Genomic DNA, 23618 nt, shown 5'->3' with positions numbered 1-23618 from the left:
AGACATGTGTGTTTGTGCATTCGGCGTGTATCCTTGTAATCATGCGTTACGTTTAGAGGTGCTCCTTGGAATGGATGCTAATGATAGAATTGGAAATCAAAGAGATTCCTTGACTCTGATCGCCCTAATCAAACTCTCTTACAACGTGTGCTTTAGAAGTAAACAATGACTGCGATGCCCGTGTCTCAGTAAGAACCAAATCGCTGTCTTTAAGAAAGTCTGTTGCTGCCTGACACTGTGACTTTGCTCTCCTGCTGCAGATGGAGGAGGTTTGACAGTTATGAAAATGGCCACAGGGCAGAACCAGTCATCAAATACAAGGTGCTGACACTTTCTGTTGTTGTCGTCGTCGCTGATTGCAGTCCTCAGATAGGCAGGCCTTCGGAGAGCCAAACACGGTATGAGCATGTGCCATCGAAGCTAGCGTCGGGCTGCCACTTTATTCCATTCCACCATGTTTTTCTGACATGCTGACATGCACAGGATTTGTTGTTGTCTCAAGACACGGGTAAAGTATGGTCCACAATATGCTTTAGATTTTTGTTTTGTTCAAAAATCAATTTTGGATTGTTTTTGCAAATAGCACTGTGAGATAAAAGACTTCAGAAAACGAAATCTTCAGTTGTGTTTTCCATGTTTGACTTGTTATCATTGGAAGTCCGAGTTTTCTCCTCACGCCAGGGGGCCCTTCTTTAAGGGGGAGTGCTAACTTCAGCTCAAGAGAATGAATACAAGGCTAATGGCTCCTGACATAAAGCTCTGGGACTTCTGCTTCAGTACTTCTCCAAAAGTGTAGGTAGAAAATAATCCTAGCAACTATGCTACAATTATGGATAAAAAATAGCTCCCTGTATACACACGAGCACAGAGGCACCGAGGAGACGCATTGCTCCTTGCTGTCATTTTCCTCTTTACCTCAGGGATGAGAGTTGATGATAGGAAAGGACAGTGTGCTGGATGCTATCTGTAAGAGGTTTCCTGGGGTCCTTAAGATTTGCTTGATTTGAAAGGGTTTAATGGAGTTGAACTAAGGGCAGTTAGCTGGTCTGGATGCACAGCAATGCAGTAGGAGAGCAGAACCCAGCCTATCCAACAACTCTTAACTTCAGCTGTATTAAAATCTCTTGTGACCTGTGAGATTGCCCCCCCCCCATATGTAATGATATGAAAACAAAAGATTTTTGACGATGTTTTTTCAAAGACAAACAGGGTGTTTCTACAGGGAATTTACTTCTTCTTTTTTTTTTTTTTTTTTTTTTTTTACACAAATAACCATAAACCTTACGAAGCTTTTGATGAAAGCATCCTTACATTTCAGTCTATTCTTCAAAACAGAAAAACAAAAAACTAAAAGGTAGAAATGCAGCGTCTTTCCCTCTGGGGTCAATGTGAAAAGCACTCCAGTATTCTAGCTCTTAGCACCTGACACTTTTCTAAAACTCCCATGTTGCCACATGTTCACACACGAGCAGCTTGAGTGACAGTGACATTTATGGACTCGTTGAGACGGTGACCCTGTCCGCCCCTTGGCGCTGTCCTTTTCCAAACCTCTCGTGCAGAGCTGCAAGTATCCAGCTGTGCCGCTCTACCTCTAAAGGCCCTAATACACCCACTGTCAATAAGTCAGATTGACTGGACTGCAGGCACACAGAGTGAATTTTGCATGCAAGTCAATCTACAATAAGAGACTGCTTTTCGGTTTATATTTGCAGGGAGTGGAAATCGGCAGAGGAGCCTGACTAGAATTCGTCCCTGTGCTGTTTACACCGATTGAGTTCTGTTAACTCATTGGCTGCCAGCCATTTTCAGTGAAGAGAGAGCCATACTGCCAAGTGTTTTACAGTATTTTGACTGATTTTCCAAGACCCACAGAAAACCGAAATTACCAAACGAAAGAGTAGACTCTCTTCTTTCACCAGGAAAAAAAAGCTTGTTTCTACCATTTTCAGTCCTTTAGTAATAGACAGTAGAACATAGGTTGGTTTCACCAAAAACAGCTGTTTGACCAAAAAAACGGAGAAAACAAGCTTCTTTTTTTTGTGCAAAGTGGCACTGCTGCCACCTTGCGGGTAATTTTGCCAGTATATTCTCTGTTTAGTGTTTTCAAGCCTAAGATTTAGTGACAAACTCCGCTAGATTGTCCCCCAGCCCGCTCCGTTAAAAAACGCAATTGACGTCTATAGACGTCTTTGGCACCGAAAGAGTTAACTGTATTGATAGTGGTCGGTTTTTGTATTACTTTAACTCTAGCTGCATGAGTGCTTTCTCTTTAAAATATGCCAAAGTCATAAGTGCTGCATGAAGGAATACACTCATCCATTCCAAATTCATTTGGGCATGGGATTGACATGACCTTAAGTTGCCCCATCTTCCCTGCATTAGCATTCACTGAGTTGGGAAAGAGGTGCTAATATAAAGTGGAAGCGATCCCATGTGTTTTTCCCATTCTAATAAGTGTCAGTCACGGGGACTCAGGCAATGTTGGCCTAATATTCTCAGGCAAGCAGCCTCATCTTCTCTTCTCCCCTCTGGCTCGCCCTCTCTGTGCTGTCTCCCTGGCTCTAATCAGGTGGCCATTGTATATGGATTTACTGCCCTCAGTGCCCCCAGGAGTGAGATTTCATTTTTGCCTTTGCGCTGGCTAATCTTTCCCTCTCACACTACTTTTCTTTTCTAATTTTGTCTCTCTCTCCTCCTCTTGCATTTCTCAGACATATTTTCCTGAATATTATCAGCCTTGTTCCTAGAAGCATATATTCATTCTCTGGCTTTTCAATAATTTCTTACTCATGTGCATCTGTCTTTTTCACCTCTCTCCCATTGATATATTGACACTTTGTTTCAATATTACTGCGAGTTTTACAGAATGAAATATCTCAAGTGCACTTAACACAAATCCAAATCTGCCAGACACTTCCAGCTATACAACAAAAAGGTTTTACTAAATGTTTTCTTTGTTGAATTTGTTCTGATTCATTGTTTGCTGTTTTCCAGCCACTCTCACTCTCCTGGTTCCATGGCAGCAGCAGTGCGAGGCAGCGAGTGGTCATGTGGACGCTGCACCTTCTTAAATGCCGGTGCAGCACCTCGCTGTTCCATCTGTGAGGCACCGCGCCAGAAGCCCGATCTGAACCAGATCCTGCGGCTGAGCAGCACTGAGGAACATCGCTGGGCCTGTCCCCGCTGTACGCTCAACAATCCCCAGGGGTCTGGAGCCTGCTCCGTCTGTGGCTTTGGTCCATCCCCTACCACCCACACCCCCCCTACCACCACAATAGCTGCCACTGCCAATGGTCTCCCATCCGCTCCGAATGAACCCACAACACCTACCATCACTCCCACAGTTCTACTTGAGCCCCATGGACAGCATCCAGCTAAGGAGGAAGTGCTACGGCGGTCTGAGAGCAACGGGGAGGTGGGTGGTCTGGAGGGGGGGCACTCGGGCTGGGCTTGCCCACGGTGCACACTCCTTAACACCCCTGTCGCACTGTCATGCTCAGCCTGTGGTGGACCCAGAAAACTGTCTTTACCTAAAATCCCCCCAGAAGCACTGGTGGTGCCTGAGGTGCGCACACCTGTGCTGGGGTTTCCTGTTCATACACCCGGGTCAGCACCGCTACTCATTGACTTAACAGATGACTCTCCGCCAGCCCCTCCCTGTGACCCTCAAGAATCGCCCCAAGTGTCTTCACAGACCCTCTCTTCCCCTTTCTCTTCTTTCTCTTCCCTCCAAAACAATCCTGTGCCCCGCAGTAGGAGAGAGGTACCCCCTCCCGGGCGCCCACAAAACCCAGGAACCAACACACCCAGCCCCACCTCTCCTTCAACAGCCAGTGTGCCACCCCAGCCAGCCCCACAGCGACCAGCCAAGCCCAAGCATGCCCAGCCCCAAGAACCTTCATACCCCAGCAAGCGCCTCAGTATCTTGGAGGAGGAAGATGGTCACCACCCACTGACCCCCCACCTTGTTCCATCTGCTCCCCCCACCTGGAAGTGCCCTAGCTGCTCCCTACCCAACCCAGGTGGCTCATCTAAGTGTGAGTCCTGCAGATCATCACAGGCTGGGGCTGACCTCATTGACCTGGTAGGCTGTGAGACGGTACGATTTACCCCAGCCAGCCCATCTAGCCCAGACTTTAGCACATGGGCTTGCTCTAAGTGCACCTTGCGCAACCCTACAGGTGCACCCAAGTGCTCCGCTTGTGGTTCTTCCAAACTGCATGGCTTTCAGGAGCAGCAGTCCCCCCTGTCCCGTTGCTGCACCCACTGTGGCCTCCCATCAGGGCCCGGCTCTGCATCCTGCTCCTGTACACCTTCCTCCTCTTCATCCTCCTCAGGTCATAAAACACGGAAACAGGCCCGGGGGTTTCCCTCCTCCTCTTCTGCAGTTGCTTCCTCTGGTTCCTCCGCCTCATCTAGCCTTCAGGAGAAGTTAGGACAGTGGAGCTGCCCGGCATGTACGCTTCTCAATGACAACAAGGCCAAGAACTGTGCAGCATGCCACACACCCCAGCAGTACCTCACCCTCCGCAAGGTGATCAAGCCCCTCAAGAGAAGGGAAAGTATGCACGTTGACGCCCGTCGACGCAATGATGAAGGCGAGGCCAAGGAGCTTTTGGAGAACATAGTCAGCTTCTGCAGAGAGGTAAGAGAAGCATAGTGGTTGCAAGGAAAATCAAAAAAGACAGTCCCTGTGCATGTTTTAGAGGAATTTTAAGAGCTTGGGGCTGTCTGTTGTGATATCTAAGCAATGGGTTACATCTGCATCTTCTTTCAAGTGTGAAAATGTAAAGTATTGTCCAAGTAGTTGAGCATTTTCATATGCAGACAACTGGCATTGGTCATTTCTTTTCCAGAAGCTACTTATAAATAATGCATTTACTGCCTTCCTGCGCAAAGTTCCCTCTTTGTAATTCTGCTTTTTGTTATGACTCTGGCATTGTTCTCTAATTTTTGCGAAATGTTAAAGGTTTTGTTATTGCCTCTGTTAGCATTTGCTTTATTAGCTGAGTCTCAAGCAATGAAACAAATTCGAAAGCTAAGTGAGCTGCAGATTGTCATTTTTCTACTCAGAAGTACCCCCAATTCTCAGTGAAGTCACTTAAAAAAAAGTTATGCGTCATGACTGAAAGTGTTCTCTCTGTGACACAGAGTTACACAGATAAAGGGCAGACCTGCCGGCGTGACATTTTTAGCAATCTAAATGCAGTTTCCTTTTAAAAGGAACTTCTTTCCCCTCAGTTTAGCCATTTCTTTAAAGGATCAGAATTAATACTGAAATAGCAGATTTGAGGAAAATGGAAAATGGAAAAAAAAAAAAAAAAGCCAGAAATGGGAATCATTCTGGTTGTTTCCTAATGGGGGGGAAACACTAGGGAAACACAGCTAATTGGAATCTTTTGTGATTAAAGAGAACTCTGTTGTCATAACAACTTCAAATAATGATGCATTTTTACCTGCTTCAGTGCTTCTGCATTAAACGCTAAAGATCAAAAGGACTTTGAGGTCTATTGTGTTGTCTGTGACAGCCGATTGGTGCTTTTCATCGTGGCAGCTGCTTGGAGATGCAGAAATGTCCTCCCCGGCAACTATAGTTAGGATGCGACAACCTTTGTTATTTTTCTTTGTGTCACACGACTTCAAGCTCGCTTTGTTTCTACAGAACTGAACCTTTTATAAGTCTTTATTATGTTGTCATGGATATGCACGCGGGACTGTTAGAAGGGTTCATTTGAACCATTTACGACTCATTACACTGATTCCAATTTGGCAAATTTTATTAAATAAAAAAGGGAGGAAAAAAATGGGGTCACTGAATAATTCAGAACCGTTTAGATTCAGGAAACAGCGGCTGTATATTAACTCAGTTTGTTTGAGTGTGGGTTATTGATACCTTCTTTAAAGTCACAGGGCCAGAATCTGTGAGTGTGTGTGTGTGTGGGGCGAGTGGCACGACTTAGTAGAAATAAAAGACATCAAAGGTCCCTCATCCCCACACTTGCCCTCGTTTCCTAACTTAACTTTTTCACTTTCTTTTCTCATCTTTCATTTTCACCTCAAATATTTTAGCTCTGCCCCTCTGTGCTCTTCAAAGTATTTCCCCCGTCTTCCTCTCCTTCTCATCCCTTCTCCTTCCATCACATCTATCCCCACATGCTCATCTCGGTTTTTCTTTTTTCTTTTAATCTATGCTACAACCTCAAAATATACTTTCCACTTTCCACCCACGACGCCCATCCACCCTTTCCACACAAATGCACTCGGGTCTCCCGTGTAGCAGTCGGTGTGTGTGGCTGGCTGGCTGTGTGTGCGTTAAGGTGAACACGGGGCTGGCCTATTTTTAGCGGCAGCGCAAGGGAAGTGAGGAGAAGGAGTGATCTGCTTGCTTATAGTCAATTTAATTACGAACAGCATCAATTGCTGCATCTCTGGTTTGGTGGCCAAAGAGACAAAGAGGGGTAAATAAACAAGCAAGGGCTGTTTGGTCTTTCGAATCCAAATATGAGAAGACGCTAACAGTAAAGAAGCACCAAAACCCTGGTGGTGGAAATTTAATAATGATAGAAGCTTTTGGTTTGCCCTTTTACAAGATATGTGGGCAGTCTGACCACAAGAATACGGGGGGCGGGTTGCAGAGTGCATGATTGTCTTTCTTAGCTGATTGGATTAAGCAGGTGGTGCTGTTGATGAAATGCAAGGACGTGGTATTTTGCCATTTGTCCGTATTGCAGCAAATGATAAACACCAACAGTGGAGCCGGAGTTCTGTTGTTGTGTATATTCTCTTTTCACCGGAGTCCAATTTGTCTTTCTGGGCTCTATGCTTTTGACTCTCCTCGAACGGATTTGCGAGTGATGTGTGTGTGTGTGCTTGATGCCAGTGCCCTGGAGCGTGTCTGGTTACTCGCTGCGCCTAACAAGTAAACGCGCCTAACAGCCTTCAGCTTCACTTGTGAACTGTAAAACAGAGCAAGGCTCGAGCGGGTTTCTGTTTCCTTTCTGTGTTACTCTCTTTGGTAACAGCCAAATTATTCTATACGATAACAGGTTGTCTGTTTGTTTTGTTTTGAACTCCCTTTCATACTATGTGTTGGCAGTATTTTTGTGGGCGAGCCGCACCCGGGTGAGACGGTTAGCACCATCTCATCGCGGCAAGAAAGTTCCTAGGTCATATCTTTGCTGCGAACTTTCTGTGTGGAAGCCATCACACCTGCGTGGGTTTTCGGGTACTCCGGCTTCCTCCCACCATCCAAAAACGTGCATGTTAGGTTAGACGGTGATTCTAAACTGACCTTAGGAGTGGGTGCTAGCGTGCATGGTTGTTGTCTCGTTTGTCTCTCTGTTGACCCTTCGGTGCTCTGGCGACCCCTTCAGGGTGAACCCTGCCTTTCTTCTGATGTTAGCTGGAATAGGTTCCAGCTAACATCCCCCCCCCCCCCCAGTGACCCTGAATTGGATTGAGCGGGTATAGAAGATGGATGGTTTGCAGGTTGGACTGTAAATTCAGGCTTCCTGCAATGATGGGTTTGCACTCTGTGACAGTTCTGTATCTGCCAGGCTGTTATTGGATAGTTTTATTTTGTCTCCACATTTAAGAGATCAGTGCAGTAACACGTAGACATCTTGTTATGAGCTTCTTGTCCTTAACTAAAGGGAAATAAAGCCCTTGTATTGCTGCCAGCTCTGTGTTGTCTGTGAGATGAAAGGAAGGCAGCGGGTGAATTGGCTGATTGCACTTGTGGGTTTGCATGCTGGCTTGTGCCCAGGGATGGAATCAAAGACAGCATGACCAGGTTCACCCAGTGCAGACAGTCCCCCAAACTGTCTGACTGATGTGGAAACCTCCTAACCTGTAAACAACAGGACACATTCAAGTTTATATCCTGCTTTACATGTTGTGCTTTATATTTCTAACACACCATCCATTTCCTTTTGTTGTACTCTTATTAAAGGGGAAGTTCGGGTTTTTTCGAACCTGGACCTTATTTCTGGCATAAAATATGTTCATCTACTCACCGGTAACGGTTTGGTCAAAGTCGCTGTCCTTTGGACGATATTTGGATCACTCGAGATCCGCGTATATCCATATAGCGGGAGAGAACAGGGCATAGATAATACACCCTCTAAATAAGGCATTATCTGTCTTTATTTCACCGATACTTTAAAGTCAAAGTCAAATTTATTTGTATAGCACATTTCATGTACAAAACAATTCAAAGTGCTTTACATAAAATAAAAGCATTGCAGCAGGGAGTGGAAGAAGCATTAAAAATACATAAAAGAATACAAAAAGAAAGAAATAAAATGATTAAAAACAAGCAAAAGTCTAGATAAGTTCAAAGATATCGTGCAGATTTCATGCATAGACACATGAGAAAAGAAATGTTTTTAACCTGGAAATCTCTACATTTGGTGAAAGTTTAATCTCCACTGGCAGTTTGGTCCACTTGTTTGCAGCATAACAGCTAAATGCTGCTTCTCTGTGTTTAGTCTGGACTCTGGACTGGACTAGCTGACCTGAATCCTTGGATGTAAGAGCAAGGAATCTAAGATCTAAGATTCAAGGAAGATGAATGAATGTGTACTGATGCAGTTCTGTTAGTTCAGAGCTTCCGTGTTGTTCCGAAAGCTCTGACTAACAGAATTGCAATAGTACACGTTCATTCATTCATTTGTCTTAAAGTATCGGTGAAATAAAGACAGATAATGCCTTATTTAGAGGCTGTATTATCTATGCCCTGTTCTCTCCCGTTATATGGATATACGCAGATCCCGAGTGATCTAAATATCTTCCGGACGCCGACTTTCACCAAACCGTTACCGGTGAGTAGATGAACGTATTTTATGCCAGAAATAAGGTCCAGGTTTAAAAAAAAAAAAAAAAAAAAAAAAAAAAAACAACTTCCCCTTTAATGGGTAGACTATATTTTTTTGCAATGCATTATTAAGAATCTCCATCTCTGTATGCATTGAGGGCCAAAGCTTTGCTCTCTCCTTCTAAGGAAAATCCAAAGCGACCTGAAAATCTCACAAAATCAAAGCATACACGAGGGTCACACGGAAGCCGGTGAACTCCAGATTCTGTAAGCCATGTCAAGACCTTGGATGGTTGGAGTGGGAGGGAAGCGTTGAAACGATTCTGTGTGGCAGCCGATGCTGCATCGAGGTTGCAAAACGGGATTGCCGGGGATGGTTCCCAATCAATTCGCTTCACTGTGAGCCATCGGTTTTGCCTCGCAAAACAACTTGCCAAGCCCACTTCTTACACAGTAAACTGGAAATTGGTTTTGGTTTGGCGTGCGCTGTCTCTCTGTTCACGAGAGTTTCAGATGAGCAGCTCGTGTGTCGGCTTTTTATATGTTAATGTAACCATGTAGTCTATGTCCAGCAGAGAGGCAGCAACATTTTACTGTATTACACTGTGCTGTGTACATGTATTCTGCTACACTAAGAATGGAAGAAATTCCTCCTGCCTCGTGAAAAAAATGTGATGGCAATTATTTGCGTTTATTCATCCCAGCATTATGGATATTATTATAGGGCTTATGTGCAAGCCTGTGGTGGCCTGCATTAATTATCACTCACCTTGAAAACAGTGTTATAATAGAAATGCAGCATGGCTTGAAGCTCAAGCACTCCTTCAGGATTGCATGAGCTGTTGGCAAAGCTTTATTTTGAGTGCTCTCTCCATCTCCTGTTGACATAATTAGAAGTTGGACTTTTTAATCTGCCGTGTCCCAGCAGAGATTGGAACAGGTTTACTCATTCGTCAAGTCTCCTCTTTAAAGTCCGCTGTCTCTGTTGTCCTTGTTCAGAACACAGTCAACTTTGTGGATGACAGTTTCCCCCCGGGACCTCGCTCTGTGGGGTTTCCTGAGGGCGACAGTGTCCAGCAGCGAATCAAGAAGTGGCTTCGCCCTCACGAGATCAACTGCAGCAACTTCAAAGACCGAGGTGTCAAGTGGTCCGTCTTCCGCACGCCAAGGCCCTCTGACATCCTCCAAGGGCTCCTTGGAAACTGCTGGTGAGCTGTCGCAAAAACAAAAAATAAATACAATGACACACAGGAGGTTAATCAGTGTAATATGCCCTGACCCAAAGTAGCTACACATCCCCAATATCAAAGGCAAAGTTTCTATTCTGTTCAATCTCTGTGAAAGATTAGAGGAATATAAAGCAAACAACATAAAGCACAACTGTAGCACAACTATAAAGACAAAGATGGAGGCAGTGGAACAACAGATGAAGGAGGAGAAAGCAAAAGGCTGAAAAATTGGTAGGATTTAAAGAGAAAAAAGAAAAAAAAATTAAATGGGAGCCCAAGCCATGTGGAGTTGGACAATTGTACAGACACACCTGACAGAGAGATTATTCACAGAAATGTGAGTCTGGACACATACTTTATCTTCTCGCCCTTGTTCTGTGTGTCCTTCGATGTGGGCGCTTATGTCTGTTGCCTTTCTTCATCATCCCACACACGCACACACAACAAAGGGCAGTCACTCACAAAGTTGTCCCAATACAACTTTCCACTTCATCACCAGCACACACAGCTTATCAAAAATAACCCTCCCCAGAGGCAAATCCTCTCACTCGCAACAGGATGTAACCTAAATTCTTTCTCATAGGCTTCATCTCTCACTCTTTTACACACACACACACACACACACACACACACACACACAAACACACAGCAGGAAAAAGAAAAAAATTGAATATTGCCATTCACCTTTGTCCTTGAGAACGGCTGCAACTCAAGCTGACATCAAAGTCGTATTGTGATACAGCTAATTGTATTTTTATTGGATTGTTTTTTGCCAGTTTTATAAGCCATTGAATGGACCGGTTAGCCTCGCTCAGCTGCTGCTTGAACAGAAGGAATATAGCTTCAGTAATGCACATTTCCAAGCCCACACAAGAGTTTCAGCCCTCCAATTGCTGCTGTGCTAACACACAATAATGAGTAGACTGAAATGGATAGTCCTTTTCTCTAATATGCTGTGCCACTATTCCCAATAGCAGAAGTATTCATTCATTTTGATAAATATTAGGTATAAGGTTAGTGCAGAGATTAAACTTTTGGATGTGCAACATCAGCAGCAAACACAGAAATGTTTTTAGCTTGTTCTCCCGATACATCAACTTTTTACCACACTTCCATTAGTCTCTCATAATCTGTTTCTATATTTTCACCAAGCTTCCTTTTAAGTTCAGTCCCTCTGTCCCCAGCTGTATTTCCCACGTGTAGAAGAATTAGATGGATCTGGATTTTTGGCGAATTTATTTCCTTGCAAGCTAATTAGGGATTCAGCCCGTGCTGCAGGGTGAATTGACATCAATGGGAAGGTAACCAGAGGGCGCAGAGGCTCGACTCACGTGATTGATTTCAGTGTGGGCCAAATGTGCAGAAGAAAGATTCATAACTGCTCAAGGTATCAAGGTGGAAAAGAATGATTTGATCTCACATTTACAGCTTAAATTTAGCTTGTCAGTCTTTTTCTTTTATTCCTTTTATGATTGTGTTCGTCATTTGACATTTCCTCAGCATGCCTGTCTGTTCTTTGACTGAAGTGGGCGTACGGGATCCATCTTTCTGTCCATCACAATCGGTTTATGAGTGCTGTTTTTTTGCTTCTCCATTTGTTTCATCGGCTGATTCACATCCACTTTGGGCTTTGCTTCACTCTCATCCTCTCACTCTGTCCACCCTGATCTGACGTCTCATATTCCAGTTCATGGAGTCTAATATCTCTCCAGGTTCCTGAGTGCGCTGGCGGTGTTGGCTGAGCGTCCAGAGCTGGTGGAGAGGGTGATGATCACCAGGACCATTTGCCCTGAGGGGGCCTACCAGGTTCGGCTATGTAAGGACGGGACGTGGACCACGGTGCTGGTGGACGACATGCTGCCCTGCGATGACTATGGCTACCTCCTCTTTTCCCAGGTTAGAAAACCCAAAAACCACAGAGGGAGTCTGAACTTAAAGAGACCCTTTACTATAACATGCAGACACACATAAACACAAAATAATATTAATTGCCTTTCATTGTGCTGATCTTTCATGCATGTGTCGCAGTGCATTTCAAGCCGTCTTTAAAAGCATTTATTTCAATTAGGTGAACCCTGCAGGAACCCTACATAATTATCTACTGTATTAATGAGTTCAGGTTAGCTCATTATGCCACTTTTTTATCACAAGTACATCTCAAAGGACCTCACGGTGGAGGCATGTCTAATTAATCAGCTATTACAAGTCAAACAAAGAGTTTAATTATAAAACAAATAACGCAGAGGGAAATAAAAGCGGGCAGACTCACCTGCGAGAGAGACATTCCCGTCTCCCTGGCTGGCAGACATCACTTCTTATCTGCACCTTATCTCATCATCATAACTGCATGGCATGAACAAGCAAGTCGAGGGACAGAGGGAGAAATGTTGGGTAGCGCAGGTGAAAAGCAATTCCTTCGCTGTGATGACTGAGCATGTTAGAAATGCATGAACAGCTACACTTAATGGTTATTCTGTGATAAGAAAGAGTAGATGATACATTCTTCCTCCTTTGTTATCAGTTTATTGTGTTCACAGTCCCTTAAACGCTTGAGTCACAGTCAACAGGTTGAGAACACAGTGAAACACCAAAGCAAAGATGACAGCGTGCCGCTTGCACCAGTGGGTCCTCCCCAGCCAGGCTCATATTTCCTCCTGCTCTTTCCCATCATTCCAGGCCCAGAGGAAGCAACTCTGGGTGGCGCTGATTGAGAAGGCCCTGGCCAAACTCCACGGTTCCTACTTTGCCCTGCAGGCAGGGCGTGCCATCGAGGGCCTGGCTACACTCACTGGCGCTCCCTGTGACTCCCTCATGCTCCAGGTCAGCTCCACTAACCCCCGGGAGGAACCCATCGATACAGATCTCATCTGGGCCAAGATGCTCAGCTCCAAGGAGGCTGGGTAAGAGCCGAATGGAGCTTCTGCTTTAGACGCAGTTCTAAATGGTAAACATCTCAATAAAGAAGACCTTGTTGTTGTGACTGAAGAGTGTTGATTTTAACCTGTAAAATGCTTCAAAGGGGCCTAAATTTCAGCATGCATGTGTCAGAGAAAAGGGCTAGTAATCAGCAGTTTGATGCAAGAGCAATAAATATGAAAAAGGGCCAAGTCATCAGAATTGTTGTCAAAGGAAGAGGAAAGCTTAGAGACACATACCAACACAGAAGGAGCTGTCACATACTGAAACCTAATGCGATCTATCAGATGTGTACGCAAACATTAATATTTGTTTTTGGTTTTCTTGTCTTTAATTCTGGATAGTCAAGATTCAACTGACGCAGTTAGAGCGTTGTTTGTGATGGCATCAGTGTCCTCACGACCTTGTTTATCTCTTAGGTTTTTGATGGGTGCATCGTGTGGGGGAGGTAACATGAAGGTAGACGATGCCGTTTATGAGTCTTTGGGCCTGAGGCCGCGACACGCATATTCCATCTTGGATGTTCGAGATGTGCAGGGTTACAGGTATGTGTGGTTTAGATAACTCCCTTCATTCCACTGTACGTGTCTTGAGCTGTTGGTGTTTTGTTTCGTTGCAACCTGTTTTTCCTCCCCACTTAAATCGGTTAGATCTTTGCAACAGATATAACTGATATAAGGGAAAGGAAATCTGAACATAGAATATCTGTATTTAACGGACTTAAAAAATCAAAGCGTACTGAAAAAATATCTAGAATTATGTTATATTATAGAAGAAAGTATGTGTGGAAATGATGTAACGATTCATTCTGCAGTAAAGTATTTCATAAGTGATTCATGGGTGAATGGACTGGAGGCCCGATGCCACTTAAACACAGGTGGACACCAGCCGAGTTTGATCACTCTGATCAGGGTAGCATTGTGAATCCACACAATGGAAGCCTCTTCAGCGAGAGGAAGTTGAAAGAAGCCAAAAATCCCAGACGTAATTTGCTCAAGAGCCACACATAGCCACTTCAATTTACTTCCCATAAAGCAATCAGTGGGAGAAGGGACCACAGCACTTAATCTAATATATGTTGATCCTTCTGACCAGTATCTTGAGGAGATGAAAAAGCAATTTGGCGACAATGATCTACTTGTATTTTATATATTTATTTTCTTAAGAAAGTGTGGACTTTCCCATATGGTTCTCCATTGTGTCTTAAGTTCTTCACAGTATGGGGGAGGCAGTAAAACGAAATGGGGTGGTAAAATCTCGGCAATAATCCATAAAAGAGGATTCAGCCAGAAAAGGGATGCTCTGCTGGCTGAAAGTTGTTATCCTTTTAACAGGCTTGTTGTTTTGTTTTTCCTTGCCTATTGTCTTCCTCTCTGCCTCTGCTCCAGGTTGTTACGGCTGCGTAACCCATGGGGTCGCTTCTCCTGGAACGGAAGCTGGTCAGACGAGTGGACGGAATGGCCGCAGCATCTTCGCCATGAGCTGATGGCTCATGGCAGTAGTGAGGGGGTCTTCTGGATGGAGTACACTGACTTCATCAAGTAATAATCGTATTTATACAATATAAGTGTGATTTTGTGCGAGATGCTTCTGTTTTTGTACTGAATGTACATCTGTCTGGAACCTTTTTTGGTTCATTTACATCAGGGGTTTTAAGTCAGTGGGTCCCTCGCAGACAAAACACGGGAAAAAAATATGCCTCCCTTCCCCGTCCCTCAGTGTTCCTGGGTAGTCTTGCTCAATTTCTGGATGCCAAGGGCATCTTGATAATGTTAGTGGATTCCATAGACTGGGGTTAAATAGCCCAATATGGCTGTTTGAATTCCATCAATACCAAAAACATAAAAAAGTCATAAGGCATTTATTTGTTTCAGGGAAAGTGGGAAAAACCTATGAAAGTCTAATATATCATCTCTTCCGTTAGCTGAAACTCCCCTTTGAAAAACCTCTGCTTTGCAGGAAACATCTGGCTAATTTTCACTGGGACATCTTTATGCTTTATGCTCTGGCTACATTGGTTCTACATGGCGTTAACCTCATAGCGTAACTCCCACTGCACTCTGTCTCAAATGACTTCTCTCCTCTCTACTGGTCGCCAGCAGTGGTGCTGTTGTTTTCAGGCGACGCTGGTTTCTGACACTTTGTAAGCATAAGCCATCGCTTCTGTTCTGTTTCTGCGGAGGTGACTTGACAGTCGGCGCCTGTGCCTTTTGGTGTGATGCACTCGGAATTCTCTGCTTGTTACATTTTGGCTGGGGTAGTCCTAATTCCTAAACCACATTTACCCACTTGTTGTGTCGATACCAAACACTCTCCTGTGATAAATGTATTACTTCCTGCGAGGACTCATCCCATAAAAGATTTACTCACCCCCAGCTGTTTTGAATAGCAGATGTAAACTCTGTTGTTCTCATAGGGCCAGTAAAATAACTCAAGTACTTCTGACTTGGCCATATGTTATTTACACCATACTGACTCATAGTGGGTTTTTTTTTTTTTTTTTGGTACATTGTGCTTTCTGATTGGCATTTCACACACACACACACACACACACACACACACTGTGATGTCATTGTTTTTTCTTGTTGTTGTTGTTGTTGCTTTGGTTTCTAGAGGCTTGGCGGCAGAGGCTTATATATTAGCCATGGCTCTGTGTTTTTGTTCATATATTTTCTCACATTAGATTTAATCCTGCCCATCAGTCATACACAGCATCACTAGACCAATGTTTCGGTAGCTATTATCTCGTGTGTTTCTCTGCATGCCTGCTGCCTGTCCCCTGTCCCCTTTTTTATGAACGGCAATTTCATCTGCTGATGACATTGTTGTAGTCAGTGAGCACTGATGCATTTAGCATTTTGACTGAGGCAAAAAGGGAGGCAGTATGAAAAACAATCGAGTCGTTGCACTTTACTTTACTTACTTTTTTGCCGCCAAGCCAAAAAAATGAAAGAAAGAAAAAAATGCCTGGGTTTAACAAGCAAACAGGTAAAAGGTTATTTTCCTATTGGAAAAGCATTGTATCAAGAGAAAAAAAAAACAGCTGTAGATTAGCATTCCCACACATTATGCAAAGAAAAAATCAAGGTATTGAGGACTAACACCTGTGTGTTGCTATGAAAGCCACTTATCAGTGACGCTAATTGAAATAAAAGGACTTCAATTTGCTAGGGAGCATAAAGATTGGACTCTGGAGAAATGGAAAACAGTTACGTAGTACGATGAGTTAAGATTAATCCTTTATCGGGAGAGATGGGCGCATCGGGGTGAGAAGAGCGGCAGATAACGAGCTGCGCACATCATGCCTGGAGCCCACTTTACAGGCCTATTGGGACAGCATTATGATCTGCGGTTGCTGCAGTTGGTCAGGTCTAGGCTCACCAGTGATGTGTGCCCAAACAGTTAAATCAACTGACTACCTGAATATGTTGACGGTCCTTTCATGCCACAGACGTATTCTAAGAGCACATTGCCGGGTTTCGTCGGGCTCAGATTGTGAATTAGTTTCTTGGGGAGCACGAGATATCATTTTCACACACGGATGGTCTCCCTCAGAGTCCAGACATTCACCCTATTGACAGTATTTGGGATGTGCTGGGAGAAGATTTATGATAAGTGTAATGTTCCACATCACTGCAAGAAAAACTGAACGGAATTAGAGGCCAAAACATGAATTTCTGAAAAGGGCCTAATAAAGAGTTTGACTCTAATCTGTGACAGATGACAAAAGGAAGCACGATTTTACTGGGAATTCATGGACATGGTTGAATTTCTGTTTTCACACAGTCAATCCGGCTAGTGGATTAAAGTAAAAAAAGATTATAAGGGTACAGTACATCTGTCTGCTTTTTTTGTGTGTGTATGTGTGTGTCCCTCCTCCTGAACAGTAACTCAAACCTGAAAAATGTGTTCAGCCTAAACGAAAATCCCATCCGCCTTCTGGCTGTTTGTTTTCTCTGACTCAGACAAATAATCTCCTTGGTAAACCTGCGGTCTGCATCTGCTTCGACTTGTTTGACTGAGAAAAAGAGAAAGCGCTCCCCATTCCTGCCGCATTTAATTTCTCCTCCTCATTTTCAAGAGGACAAAAGCAAGATGCAAGACAGTTGTACAGTTGTCAGGGAGATCGGGAAGCAGGGAAACGGCGAAAAACTGGCAGAAAGTGAGGAGCAAAACGTCCCTTGGGGGGGGGGGTTCTTTCTTTGAAGAAAGAGGTCCGATACGTTTGCAAGGTAAATTACATTTGTGCAGCAGCCCCTTCAAAGGCTATGCTAATGTTGAAGAGATGCCTGTGATGCATACAAATACACTAAGCTCATGTCAGTTGGTCGCACTGCTGGTGTCTCAGAAAATCAGGTCTAACACATGGACTCTTCCTGTTATTGCCATATAGACGAAATAAATGCTCTCTCTGCTCACTTTGTTTCATCCACAGGTACTTTGACTCCGTAGACATCTGTAAGATCCACTCAGACTGGCAGGAGGTGAGACTGCAAGGCTGCTTCCAAAGCAAAGCCAGCGGGCCGGTCACCGTCACATCTCTTACTGTGCTAGAGAGGACGGCGCTGGAGTTTGCTCTTTTCCAGGAGGGAAGCAGGTAACCTCCCCACAGCCTCTCCTCCTCCACCTCCTCCTCCTCCTCCTCTTTTACCCCCCTTGATGTTTTGTTTTCAACACCTCTCCAGGCGCTCAGACACAGCTGACAGCCACCTACTGGACCTGTGCATCATGGTGTTTCGCGCCTCCTTTGGTAGTGGCAACAAGCTGACTCTGGGCCGCCTATTGGCTCACAGCAAGCGAGCGGTGAAGAAATTTGTTGGCTGCGACGTCATGCTGGAGCCGGGGGAGTATGCAGTCGTCTGCTGCGCCTTCAACCACTGGCAGATTAATGTCAGCGGGGCGGGAGGTCCACCCACACCCAGTAGGTGTACTGATACTGGCAGCAAGAATGCCTCTGTCTTTCTGCTCACAACAACAGGAAACATTCAGTTAACCTCAAACAAATATCTCGGTGCAGTTTTGTTTTTTTGCCCCGACTATTCTAAAGCATTGTTCTGTCATCGTCCAATACCAGTCTCAAGCCCCACCAGCGGACCAGCAAGGCGGCCCAGCCAGGACTTTCCTGGCTACATCCTGGCCATCTACAGCTCTCGCCAGGTGATGGTGGAGCAGGTGGAAGCGACCGCGACCACGCTGGCCGACGCCATCATTCTGCTCACTGAAAACAAAGGCGAAAGACACGAGGTGAGACACTCTCTCTCTCTCTCACACACACACACACACACACATGCACATTCACTCTTACACAGAAAGATAAAAGCTGTAGTACAACTCATAGTTCTATTAAATGTGTATATCTGATCACTTTGACTTTCGCTGCCCTCCCATTTTACCGTCTCACGTGTGACACACACTCACACAGTTTCCTCATCATTGAACATGATATTACAGTTCAGCACTTCAGGCTCTTTGCCTCAGCAAATTTAATTTGAAGTTAGATAATGGGCATGAATAAAGTATTAAGCCTTCAATTTGAATGAGTTCATTTAAAACTAAATCCTTTTGTGTGAGATATATAGCTATTGACACGTTACCCTCCGTGTTCTGAAGGTTGTAAAGAAACTTCACAGATTCATCAAGTCAAACCAAAATCAAAGGTCACGCTTCTGTGCGACTCTCCCTACAGCGGTGAGATCATACATTATTTGTCATTGTGCCAGTTCCACTCGCAGCCGTCCTGTGCACGCTCTAGCCGGAATAGAAGCACTACCATATTTGACAGATGACATGCTATGCCATCTGTGGCCTTTCCTTTGTTTTTCTGCTTCATTTGTATGTTTTTGGGGGTGTTTTTGTCTGTCCATGAAACATTTTTCCACAGCTTTGGAAACAAGTTTGCCCACATTATACAGAGCAATTTCAACTTGCTGTGCTGTCGTAAAGGGATTTCACTCCACTGTACAAATGGATTTTCCACTCATCCATAAGACTTGTCCTCCGCAGTCTTACAGATTGCTAGCCATTTTCTAGTTTTCCCATGAACACCAGTGTTTTTTCTCCTGTGAGGAAGTTGTGACTTGTTTTGGATAACATATTTCCCTCACTGCTCTCTCTCTGTGTAATCCCAAAGCAAATCTGAGATCCAGCAGCACGTCATTATATTTAAAACGTAATGTGCTAAAGGACAAAGTTTGAAGAACAAGAAAATGCCTCTGAACAAGAAGCTTAGAAATCCTTGCAACACTTCCGATTTTCTTAACAGAGTCCTATTGTTACATGAAAGTACTGACCCATTATATCTGCGCACACACACACACACACACACACACACACACACACACACACACACACACACACACACAACAGCCACTCAAACCAAGTAGACAAATTATTCCGCCTCTTCTGAACAGCCCTCTCCTGTAAGTGCAGTCACAACGGCTTATATTTTAAAGGATCGTCGAGCCTTTTAAACACTTCAGATCAGCTTTGTTAAATCATTCAGCCCTCCAGGAATCCATGGCTTACAATAGGAGCGCTGAGCCTGCGCAGCCCGCGGCAGCCACCGCACAGGCAGTAGTCGTTCCACAACATGGTCAAATAAAGACAGACAATTTGAAGCAACCCTAAGTCGGGAAGAAAGAGCTTTTGTGTTGCTGACGAATATTTGCGAGACACGAGATGGTGATGATGAGCAACTCGGCGTGAAAAGGCCTCGGTGGCAGCAGTTCAGCTGCATGTGTGTTTGTGCCGGTCCCCGAAAAAAGAGAGGCTTAGAGGCTGCTCCATGAGAAATGAAAGTCACTGCAGCTTCAGAGACGGTAGATTTTTTTTTTAATTAATATTTTTCATGCAGATGCTCTCTTTTCCAGGAGACACGTTACGCCCTCTTTTCACAAACCGACAACATTTCTCGAGGTCTTAATGAAATGTCTGTGGCTCACTTTAACGCAGGCGTAGACTACAGCAGCTTCTTTTTCAAACATTGATTTAAGCCTCTCCTCAGTCTGATTGTTTTAAGGTACGGACAGATCCGCTGGTCCTTAAGGTGTCCCTCTTTTGAAATGTTTAGTACTCTATAACCCTTGGAGGACGTTATTATGGCCTGAGAAAGTATTTTGTTGTTTTACCTGGGAAAAATGCTCGACCGGAAATTTATTTTCCCAAGTACGTGTGTTTCCCTCGTCTGCTGTCGGACCATGTGGGCTACTGAGCCCTCTTTTAGACACAGTCTTGTCACGAGTCTCGTATCGTACGCCTCATGTTGTTGAAACATGCGCCGCAGAACAGCCCTGGGCCACTTCATAATTCCAGCTAACTGTTATTTCTCCATCCCATCTCAGCCCCATACGCTCCAGACTTCCCTGTGTCACCGCTCCTCTGTGTTTTGTGTTTTTTAGAAGCTAACACTAAGAGGTGGGGTCGATATTTCACCAGTTTATTTTTGTCTTTTTTTTTTTAGTATGGCTGTAAGCCGTACTCTGCTAATGGAGCATTCCATGAGAAATGGGAAATCAGAAAATAAGAGAGAGCCAATCAGAAGTCGGATGTCTTTTCATAATATAAAACGTTTAACAAGGTACTGGTAGAGCATCGTTGGCTAATTTGTTTCCACAGTTAAGTGGACTATACAACTAATGCATAGATTTGATGTGAACAGCAAAGCAAAAGAGTTTCAACTTATCATTTTACAGTTACAGAGGAAAGCGGCTGGATATTCTTGTAAAGGGACTTTGTGTTTCCCTTGTAAATCTGAATGGCTCACTTAATGATGCAATGATCTTACCTAATGGCCCAAAACGTTTTTCACTTGACAGTGACTTCAGACATCCAAATGTGTCCTCTCAAGCACAGAAATAAAAAAGTAATTATTTTTCTTTTTTTTTTTTAATTGCTCCCCGTAACAAGTTCGCCTTAAAGCATTTTTATTCCTAATCACTGCTCGTGGTGATGGACATTTGCATTACGGCGCATGGGTGTAAGAACGTTATTTTTTATGTTTGCCCATCAAATAATCATCGTCTCAGTCACAGTCCCATAAACTTCTCAGTATTTTTGCAGATAGTCACCTTAAAACATGGGGAGGGGGGGGGGGGGGGGGGGGGTTACACATGACACATTTTCACTTCTCTTAACATATTTTGCTCCCATGTGTTTCATCGATACTCTCAGGGCCGCGAGGGCATGACGTGCTACTACCTGACGCACGGCTGGGCGGGGCTCATTGTTGTGGTGGAAAACCGCCACCCCAAGTACTACCTCCATGTCTCCTGTGACTGCACAGACAGCTTCAATGTGGTGTCCACGCGCGGCAGCCTGAAGACCATCGACAGCGTACCACCTTTGCACAGGTACTCGCAATTGCCCTGTTCTCTCTTCCTCATAGACGGAGATGGATAGATAAACACTTTATTGATCCCGAAGGAAATTGAGGTGTGAACACACTTCCCTCTTCCCAGGCCCACTTTGCAGAATCTCGCAGAGTGTAGCAGTTCACACATCATTAAGGTTTCTCTGTATTTAGCTTCTCCTACAGTTGGACAGACGCATTACAGCTCACATCAATGTAAATTTAAGACCTTAGCACTCCACATTTATGGCCCATATTATGGGAAACTATTAAAAGTCACCATGCGTTAAAAGTCACCTTTTTATTGGGAGTCATCTAACACAGAACATTATGCCGCTTCAGTTAAATTAAAAAAAAAAAAAATCATGTTTCAGATATGTCGCTCATTTTCTGTTAGAAACTCTGTATGTAGGTGAAAGCTTTTAGATGCTTATATCCTGCTAATATTGATAGTCAAGAAGCTGTTGTTGCCATATATCACTTTATTATTGCTTATATATTATTACTATATTAACACTTTGGATGTGCTGATTAATCATCTTGTCCTCCTTCAGTCAAAGCGTTAACTTTTCTCAGCGGTTAATTGTTAAAAACAAAAAAGAAACAACACTCCTGCCTCTTTTGTATTCACATTGCTCACCGTGTACTTTATCCCTCTTCGAGGTGTGGAGCTGCAGGCCTCTCGGCTGCTCCATGTCCTCTTAACGCTCTCTGTGTCCCCCTGCAGGCAGGTGCTGGTGGTGCTCTCTCAGCTGGAGGGGAATGCTGGCTTTTCAATCACCCATCGTCTGGCTCACCGCAAGGCAGCTCAGGCCTCCCTGGGCGACTGGACTCCAACGAAGGCCACTCACAGCCCCCAGCTCACCCCAGACATCGACGGCCTGCACAGGCCCAGGCCTCTATGACCCCCGCCCTGTTTGACCCCCCCACGCACAGACTATTATCCAATAAACTGTCAGACCACTGGAAAATAAGGCATGGGTAGCAAAGTGATGTTTGGAGCCCTAAAACATGGAGGAAAATCATTTTTTGTGTGTGTCTGTCAGATGTACACATGAATGTAAAGCATACATGAGCAGCATCTCGCTCTCTCTCTCTCTCTCTCTTTCTCTCTCTTTCTCTCTCTCTCTCTCTCTCTCTCTCTCTCTCTCTCTCTCTCTCTCTCTCTCTCTCTCTCTCTCTCTCTCTCATATGCTCCATAAATGCAGCAGTTTTTCATCACACGTCCTGCCCCCTTTGCCAAGTGGATGTGCCATGTCTGGATGAAATGAGGGAAGTGACTGGGGGCGAAAAAAAAAAAATGATGATTTACACAGGCACCTAAAAGGACAGTTGAAAATTCTTTCTGGTGTTTTTTTTATTGCAATTTGTGAAACAGAATTCTGCCCTCAGTTTTCATATGCGTGGAGGCAATCCTCCATTCGGTTAGCTTAAAAAGATGGGTGGAGTGCTGAAACTACTGAGCCATCTGCCGGCCTACAGCCTATGAGCCAGTCATCCGGTCAGACCCTAGCCCACAAAGACAGCTATCTAAGAGGGCCGTTTCTTTGGAATTATATCCAACCGCTTGTCAGTATACGGTACATTGTGAGCCAAATCCAACTAACATTTCTTTTATACACAACTCTTGTTGCTGTCTTATCCAGATTTGTGTTTTAGAGGTCATAGACAAAGCCATTATCTGTACAGTGCTGTATGCCTCTGTGCTCCATCATCATCACCACCACCATGCTGTCGAGCACACACTCTAGCTCAGGACCAAACCCATGTTTTGTACAATAGGATGCATGGAAGTGTTGTGGCAGGTGACCAGATAACCGACTTAGCATCTTTCTCTGTTGTCTCTTCTGTGGCATTGCGTGATTGGGAGGTTTTATCTTGTGAAAGAATGAAACATATTGTGCTGAGATGGATGAATATACTGATAGAACATTTTCACAGATTTTATTCCTCATACTTGTTTTAATTCACACTCAGTCAGCCTTGGTTTAGGGTCGGAATGACATGGGCAGACGTGTCGGACCCCTCAGGCTTTTGTTACGCACTTCAGAAGTCACTTCATAGCTTTCCATTTAGGTGAACTTTTTATAGGGTAACCTCCAGATTTACCCTCAGTCTGCATGTTGCACTCTAGGTTTTTCACACCCCATGAAGGTCAGCGTCTTATTTCACACACTTACACGGTTTGCTAGTTTGACAGTTTGTGCATTAGTGTACTTGGGGAGCAGTAGAGCAACTCTTTATGAGCAGTCAGTTTGCCACAGGAGGGGCTCTTAAAAGGAGCTGCAGAATTTACTTTGGGAGGCCAGGG

General features: G+C 44.4%; 1 protein-coding gene across 3 annotated transcripts in view; it reads left to right on the top strand.

Annotated features, from left to right (window-relative positions):
* capn15 (calpain 15) overlaps positions 1-22497 on the top strand; it is a 34126-nt gene extending 11629 nt beyond the window's left edge. For 2 of the 3 annotated variants that reach the window (XM_075458178.1, XM_075458177.1), the window contains exons 2-12: positions 2995-4645; positions 9815-10023; positions 11757-11940; positions 12721-12944; positions 13380-13505; positions 14349-14501; positions 17396-17557; positions 17646-17881; positions 18035-18204; positions 21130-21308; positions 22035-22497. In XM_075458178.1, coding sequence (XP_075314293.1) covers positions 3017-4645; positions 9815-10023; positions 11757-11940; positions 12721-12944; positions 13380-13505; positions 14349-14501; positions 17396-17557; positions 17646-17881; positions 18035-18204; positions 21130-21308; positions 22035-22212 — 3450 coding nt within the window. In that variant the 5' untranslated portion in view covers positions 2995-3016 and the 3' untranslated portion in view covers positions 22213-22497. Of the gene's footprint in view, positions 1-304; positions 399-2994; positions 4646-9814; positions 10024-11756; positions 11941-12720; positions 12945-13379; positions 13506-14348; positions 14502-17395; positions 17558-17645; positions 17882-18034; positions 18205-21129; positions 21309-22034 lie in introns of those variants that run through there. The other variant, XM_075458179.1, reaches the window with a different exon arrangement.
* The last annotated feature ends 1121 nt before the right edge of the window (positions 22498-23618 follow it).

The sequence above is a fragment of the Odontesthes bonariensis genome, chromosome 23 (genome assembly GCF_027942865.1).
Source record: "Odontesthes bonariensis isolate fOdoBon6 chromosome 23, fOdoBon6.hap1, whole genome shotgun sequence".
NCBI lineage: Eukaryota > Metazoa > Chordata > Actinopteri > Atheriniformes > Atherinopsidae > Odontesthes > Odontesthes bonariensis.
The sequence above is the reverse complement of the archived record's forward strand: the minus strand, read 5'-3'. Positions and strand labels throughout refer to the sequence as shown.